This window comes from Carya illinoinensis, chromosome 13 (assembly GCF_018687715.1).
Source record: "Carya illinoinensis cultivar Pawnee chromosome 13, C.illinoinensisPawnee_v1, whole genome shotgun sequence".
NCBI lineage: Eukaryota > Viridiplantae > Streptophyta > Magnoliopsida > Fagales > Juglandaceae > Carya > Carya illinoinensis.
Window position 1 is genome coordinate 29,005,546 of NC_056764.1, and position 8,281 is coordinate 29,013,826.

The window sequence follows — 8,281 nt, forward strand, 5'->3', positions numbered from 1 at the left end:
TCCCTATTCTTTTATCTTTTATTTGGTCTTTGCCTTTGTTACTAGTTCTTTATCTTTTATTTCCTTTGTTCTCTCTATTGATTTGAGTCTGTTTTGATCACAATGTTTGAATGGAATAATCTTTGAGGAGTATTTTTATGGGTTAGATCTGGATTTGCGTATCCTTTTGCTGGCGTTTGAATAATTTTACTGGTTTTCAAATCCTTTTGCAGGTTTATGTTTTGGAATCTTTCCACTGTCTCCTTTCTACTGGGACCGTAAGCTTTTAAGTTTAAAGAAACTTCTTAGCTTTTACAAAGAGCTCTTTTCCTTGGCTCCATTGTCGACTCTCTTCTATTAATTTATTTATAACTTCTGCTTTGCTTTTTGCCTTTTGCGTTTTGCGTTTTGCTTTATGCTTTATGCTTTATACTCATTGCTTTATGCTCTAATAAGCTCAAAAATTTCTTTGGTACTGCTTTCTTTTCTGATAATGTCATTTGTGACTCTTTAATGGGTTTCTTTGAACTCCTTGGATATATTAAACCATGCGAAGTTTGTGACTTGTTTTTGGGTTTCTTTAAAGTCCTTGGATATATCAAACCATGAGCTTCGCAGATTTTACACACTGAAAAAGCTTAGTATGGTACAAGAGAGAATGAAAAGTTTACGAGAAGGGCAAAAGAGGAAGGTCATGCTACTACTTATGTTGCTTTAATTCATAAATAATCTACTAATAGTCATACAGGAAGATCTGAAATTTTAACTAACATTTATTCTTGGTGATTTTATGCAAATTGTGTAATATTGTTGGGAGAAATAATAGCATCATAAATTAGCATTTCTTATCCTGAATGATGAGTTACAAAGTTCTTCTGTTGACTAGGACTGTTCATCCGGACCGGAACCCGGATAACCGGGTATCCGATTATGGGTTTCGGCCCGGGTTAAGTCCAGGCTGAAACCCTCATTTTAAAATCCGGGTGAACCCGGACCGGGTTTCGGATTTTAAACTCGGAACCCGGGTTTAAACCCAATATCCGGGTTCTTTTAAAATGAGAGGGCAACGGAACCGGGCTCAGTGAATTGACATAACGTCCAAACTCCGGTGGAACGACACTGAGACTCTCAGTCTGAGAGAGAGGCAACAGAATGATATTGAGAGAGAGAAAGTGATGAGAGAGAGAGAGAGAGAGAGAGATGGCCCATGCAACGTGTGGGAGCCGCGGGTTGGGGGGGGGTTGATCCGAAGGTGCTAACCTTCAACTGATCGGCGTCAGATGGTGGAGGCTCATTCCCCGACGTCTTTTGCTGGCGGTGACGACCTGAAAAGAGAGAAGTGGTGACCGGCGTTATCTGCGGCTGAAGAAGGAAACGTGGAGGGCTGCTGGACGTACGGTGGCTTCCAAGATGCATTGGCGGATGGTTTTCAGGGTAGAAGGATTTTGGTTTGGGTGTAACAGAACAGAGCACTAACCTGGCAATTTCCGGTGGCTGGGCAACGGTGGAGTCCAAAGTTGCTCTGTTTTCATGCTTAAAAACAGAGATTCTATATTGTGGGTGCAGTAACGTTGTGGGTGTGGAAGACTGGCGCGGTGGAGGTTTCTTCCGGTGGTTTTCTGCTTGTCGTGTCGGTGGCCCTCAATCGGTGCTCCGATGGTCTAGTGTAGCGGATTTACTCACACCAGCATGATTTCCAGCGGCTATAAGTTAAAAATAAAAATAAATAAATAGAAGAAGAACAAGCATACCAGCGAGTCAGTGACTGTAACTTTATAGTTCAAAAAAAAAAAAAGGAAGAAGAAGAAAACCGGGTACAACCCGGAACCCGGATTTTCAGGTTTTAAAAAACCCGGATGCACCCGGGTTCCAGACCGGATCATAACCGGGTGTACCCGGGCCGAAACCTGGTCCGGATTTGAAATCCGGATTCCGGACCGGGTACACCCGGATACCCGGTCCGAAACCCGGATGAACAGCCCTACTGTTGACCACCCATATTAATGTGAATCTAGTAGTTTATGGCCATTAATCTTTGCCATGGTTTTCTAAATTTGAAATTGCAGTGTTACTATTGTGGAGAAACATGTCTAATCTTCAATAAGTCATTAGTTTGCATTTTCTGTAATGGATACAGTGAAAGGAAAGATCATCACCCAAATCGGGGACCCTACAAATCTTACTGGCTTTACGGAGATGCCATTGGAGGTATCTTCATGATTATATTGGACCAGGGATGAGAAGACTTTTAAAGAACAATGCCAATTTTTAGAGTCCTTTATGGGGTAGAGGTAGCATGAATGTTCTTAGCAAATTAGTTTATGTTTGTTGTTGCATATTGGAGTTTGATTAAAACAATGTATGTGTTTTGTAATGTTCTTAACAAATTAGTTTAAATAATGTAATATGTAGTAGATTGCATCATGTATGTTGCATGTATTTTACATGATGAATATTGGATTTTTTATTTTTGTTGATCTTGCAATGGGTCCTCTAATGTTAATCAAATCCTAGCCCTAGCTTGTTAGAAATAAAATAGTTGACGATTATGATTATGATTATGAGAAAAAAAAGAAACTCATCTTATGGTTGTTAACGATATTCATTAACAAATGAGCAACATGATAAGTTCCTAACATAAAACTAAATAAATAGCTAATGACACAAATCAACTAAAAAATTATTACTTAATTTTTCATAACTAAGATCTATACGGTCGAAAGAATTAAGGCCTCTTTTGGTTTGGGAGATGAGGTCATCTTATATAATTATTAAAAAAATTTCAAACTTTAAACAATTCAATTTTTTTAAATTTTAAAATAAAAATAATACTAAAAAGTTATATTATAATAATATTTTATGCAATTTCTAAATTTTATCTTATCTTATCTATTAACCAAATGAGCAATAGAGAGGGGATGATTAGAGGTCATTTGAATTGAAAAACACTCTTAACCTATCTTATCATTATAATTTTTTCAAATTCTCACACAAAATATAATAAACAATTCAACTTTTTCAAATCTAAATTTAATTTTTTCAAATATCAAAATAATAATAATATTACAATAATATTTTATTTAATTTTTAACTTTCATTTAAGACTATTTTATCTCATCCTATTATCTAAAATTCTCATCCAACCATTCGTGGTACTATAGAGTATTATTGCATTTAAGATTATTTGTGATTAAAACTTAAAAACTTAAATAATTATTCCTGCACGTTGCACAGAGAATTAGATTTGACTTGACCAGCCAAATCTAATGGTGCTTACGGATTTTTAAGCACCCCCAGTCGGATCGGAGGGCCAGTAGTTAGCAGTGAAAGCTGTAAAGAGTAGGAAGAAGAATATATATATATATATACTAGTAGAGGAGCAACGTGCGATGCACGTTTGCTTAATTGGGTTTGTTATTATTTTAGACAAAAATAATATTTTTTATAAAAAATTGATGGTAATAAAAAATTTGCTATGGATGGAAGGAATAATAAATTTTACAAATTTTTTTAAGATAAGTACAGTGAATTGGAGGATATTAATTAGATGATAGCACAAATAAGAAAAAGCAAAAGATTAATTTCCAATACAACAAAGGGATTTGATTCTATTTGTAGATTTGCCAAATTTGTTCAGAGCAAGCTTAATTGAAGTTGAGCAAAAAAAAATTAGACATTGCATACATAAAACGACATAAACAGGGTGCAAAACAACCCTACACCAACATCCACTGCACTAAGAACCAAGTGTGTCTACTTACAAAACCACACTGTAAATTTACTCCATTCAGACAATACAACAAGCCAACCATACTAAAAATTTTAGAAAACCAAACTTCTTCATCACAGATACCAAAAGTTCGACCATCAATCATATCATATTATTATATCCATCCAATCTAAGTAATATACATAGCAGCCGGTTGGAGGAATAAAATAATTCTATAGAAATTATTTTTGCAAAAACAGATAACAGTAACATCTTTGAAATGGAAGATGACATTATCATTTCATTACAACATGCACTAAAACTTGGAATAGATTCATGAAAGTTAAGTTGAAAACGTTGAATTGATGATAAAAACCAAGACAAAAGCTCTTCAAAGATACATTCTAAACAACACAAAATAAAACACATTCTTTACAAAAATTGAACATACAAAATCACTATTCAATTTGCAAGCTCTTACCGTGAGAATTGCACAGCACATCCAAAATGACAATTTTATAAACAACATTCTTTACATAAATATTATAAGGTTTGACATCTAGGTGAGAAATTTCTCTTTCATGTATAAACTGCAACGATTTCTGAATGCAATCCTGTGCAATCTTGTGACCTACACATATGAAGAGAATAATAAAATACTCATAAAGAGCAGGAAAAATCTATCATAATATGAAAAAGAAAAATTGTCGTGAAAATAAAAAACTTACCAAAAATAACAAATTGGCTAAATGACAAAAATTTCACTATCTCATTTATTTATTTTTATAAGTACTTATATATCATTTATTATTTATAAAGACAGAAAATCATATCTTTTCTGAATAAAAAAAATCATCCACACAAAATCATATCTAATCATGAAAAATATTAGCATATTACTTACTTCCATATCTCTTCCATCATAACTCGACCTTCTCAATGGTTGGCAATAACCTCTCATCAACAAATTATTACGCAGACGAACTTTTTGATGAAAATTGATTAATAGACTGTAATGCATATAAACAGAAATCTTGATGCCAATAGGCATTAATTCAAATTCAATAAAGTGCCTAGAAATATATGTGGATGTAGAAACTGGATAAATTAGATAGGATAGCAAAGTAAAGACTCAAAAGTAATTAGAATTTGTTGCTAAACTACCAACTGAAACAGCACAATGTTAAAGACATATCATGAATTCATACAAGTAAACTTTCACCCTTTAAGCAGTCAATAGCATCCCCAAGAATAGAAACTCTATCCAGTTTTGGGAAGCACGACCGTTTGCTCTGAAAGCCAGAAACAATGAGATATTTCAGAAACATGGTGAAGATTTGAGGCTATCAAGGCATTCATTGGCCTCTTTTATCATAATCTTAAATAATTTACAGATAATTATTGAAGTTAACAACAGCAATACCTCAATAAAAATGTCACCAACTCAAGATTTAATGAGCTTGGTTAAGAAATCTAATATGCACCCACTTCATGTCATGCCTATGGAAGTCCACAATTAAAACTTATTAATTGGATGTTTGCTATATTCTTGACATAGAACATACAAGTGTGCAGAATATTCTCTAATGAGAAGATAAAAAACAGTTTTAAAATAATTAAACAAAGAAGAGTACCATATATTGCATGAAAGGATTCTGATCTACCTTATAACTATAATTTTGAAATTTATCAAAAAAAAAATAAACATTAAACAAAGAAGTGTTTACCAATAGCAATTTGTGAGCTTCACGAAATCTATAGCCCTGAACCCAGAACATGTATGCCAACTGAAATTCAAAACAAAATCTTCAGAACAATAAGAATGAAAAATCAATCATGGATCGGTACAGATGCAGAGATAATATGGGTAGCCCTTCATGAATGTGATGATGAGTATTTAAAATTAAACATTAGAAACACATTCCTTCTGCACCAAGGTGGATGACACATTCCTTTTCTGAAGTTTCTGTCGCAATACTTTTGGAGATATGGTAAATGGGCCTGCATAAAATGAAGTTAGATCCTCAATATGGTTATTGTTGTTATCTGTTAGGCCAAACAAAACAGTGTGAAGAAAAGGTATAAACACAAACAATTGCCAAACTAACTCTGTAGGAAGTAATTAAATGGAATAGGCAATGTGTCTTCCTAAACAGAGCTGCAGCATCATGGTTCTCATCTTGATAATCCTTAAATCCTCTCTGCATCCCCTCTCGCCCCAACACACATGCTAAAGTGGAAGACCGAGTGGATAAAGTTAGTAAATGGAAGCCGAATGACTTAAGAGTTGTGAAAGACCAAGTACATCACCACATGGTCAAGCTAGTATAAAGTAACCCAAACTTATGCTGAAACTTCTTCGTTTATAAAATGAGGGAACCTCACTCACTCTTGTTACCTACCAGAAACAACAGAGCATATTTTGGAAATCAACCAAAAAATAAAATATTTCCCTTGCATAACCATCTAGGTTAACTTACAAACATTGCGTCCCATTTAACTACACGTAGGACATTAATGGAGCTAATAAAATAATTCGATCGTGATTTTGTCTTTTCCCTCAAAACCCATTTATGGCATATTACAGAAGCTTTCGAATAGAAGATCACCGAGCAATAAATTTTACCTTTTTTTAATCTCTCTGAATTTTTAGAGAAGAATATAGCAGCATGGGTTACTTTAAAAAATTAGGATATGGTCAAACTCACACGGTATATTGGTGGCGCCTGTGAAATACAAAACCAACTTTGTTGGGCCACTGGCGCAACACCCTCTGCCTGTAAACCAGTAATATATAAATATAGTATAAGAGTGAAAAAGGGAAGCTTTAATTAAATAAAGCGCACACAAAGAAGGAAGAGGCTCGTGAGAAATGTTCTCAATTTAATTTTTTGTACCTGGCCATTAACAACGGCTCCAATGGTCAAATACCAAGCAGTTTAGGTGGTCATTCCCAGCCCAAGGAAGGACCAAATCCTGTAGTTGTGGAATGAGGGTATGAACACAGTGGTGGCACAGCAAGTTCCAAAGATATATGTCCATGTTCTCTTGTCCAAATGGTCGTCTATGTAGTATATATTACTGTATAATTAATCCCACGTAAAAGCACAAATTTTTAGTCATAAACATAACCCAAATCTTATTATCGCCTTGAAACTACAAATCCAAAGGCAAAGATGGAAAGCCAAGTTTGAGAGAAGAATACCTTGCACAAGCTATGAGCTGGATAACAGATCCAAAGAGGAGGAAGGTACAGTTGAAGGCCAACCCAACGGCTTTCCAGTACAGGCCAAGTAAACCATAGAGCACTTCAAACCACTGTCCATAGATACACAAAAGAACAATTCATTTTTTTTTTGATACTCAAATTCAAATAAATTTGAGTTGTATGAAATTGTACAGTGTGACGGTGTTCTTGAAATGCTTACCTGGATGACATGGTTCTTCAAGCTGGCATTCTCTTTCTCCTTTCGGCTTCGGTACTCGACGTATAGAATACTGATAAGATAAGCAGTCCAGCTTCCAAGCAGACCAAAAAAGACCTGCAGTATAATCCCTGAAAGCATACCCATTTGAGAGAAAGAGTATGGCAGCGTTAACAGAACGTGAGCCACCTGTAAAACCAAAATCAAAACCAAAAACCAAAATCAGTAAAATCTTTCTCTGATAAAACTGATTGAAAAAATATTTTTATGAATCCAACTTATGACTTGAATTTTTTTTCCCCAGCTGAACCATGCATCATAGACAGACCCACCATGCCAGAAAAAGCTTTTGAGGCCCAAACCCGACTCGTCTACCTTCTCTTCCTCTCTGTCATCACGCTCAGTCAAGTTGAAGCTCGAGACCATGGCCTCCTCCGCTTGTTTCTGAGGTAACATTTCTTATAGACGAAGGGAAACTTTGAGTTGGAGTCCGCGTAGAAGAACAAGAGCCAGTAGTTGTTTCTTGGGGCTTGATTCGTGGGCTTTGAGAGTCGAGATCTGACAAAAAAGAGCACCTCTTGTAAGGGGGAATTAAGGAGGAACTTTTGCAGGACAGTGAGCACTGGTCGTTAGTATTTAAGAACCAGAGCTATAACAGTGAGCACTGGAAATTGCAGAGGCTGTGGTCGAGACGATGGAAACAGAGGGAGAAAGAGGCGTTGGGTCCGGGTCTCACAGCTTCGATGCTTTGGATTTCAGCTAAACGAAGAGAAATGGAGGGTTGCGAGTTACAGAAAGAAAAGAGAGAGAGTTGCGAGGTAGACGAATAAAGCTTGAGAATGGATTTGTGTGGTCTAAAATCATTCTGTAAAAATATCACTGACATAACGTCACACCACGTGACAGTAAAACATCTCACCCATTTCCAAAAGACAAATAAAACCCAACTGCACGGCAACAAATCGATATAAATCAAAGGGCAGAAAAGTCAGAGACCAAATACACGGAAACAGAAAATGAAAAGTAAAAAAATTACTGTTCTTAACACTGTTCTTGATACTGTAGCACGCCCATCCGCACTTTTAATATATAAGAGATATAGTATATATATATTTATAGTACTATATATATTTAGAATTTTGTTACATACAAGTACGGTCGTATACTA

The 8,281-nt window shown here is 35.4% G+C and overlaps 1 protein-coding gene across 1 annotated transcript; it reads right to left on the bottom strand.

Moving 5' to 3' along the window:
• Window positions 1-6,590: 6,590 nt before the first annotated feature.
• On the bottom strand, window positions 6,591-7,569 carry LOC122291113 (auxin transporter-like protein 2). Its single transcript, XM_043098760.1, has 4 exons — window positions 7,489-7,569; window positions 7,117-7,302; window positions 6,894-7,006; window positions 6,591-6,769 (listed from the first exon to the last, which is right to left on the bottom strand). Exons 1-4 carry the CDS (start codon window positions 7,567-7,569, stop codon window positions 6,628-6,630), a joined length of 522 nt encoding a protein of 173 aa, XP_042954694.1. The 3' UTR covers window positions 6,591-6,627.
• Window positions 7,570-8,281: the final 712 nt, after the last annotated feature.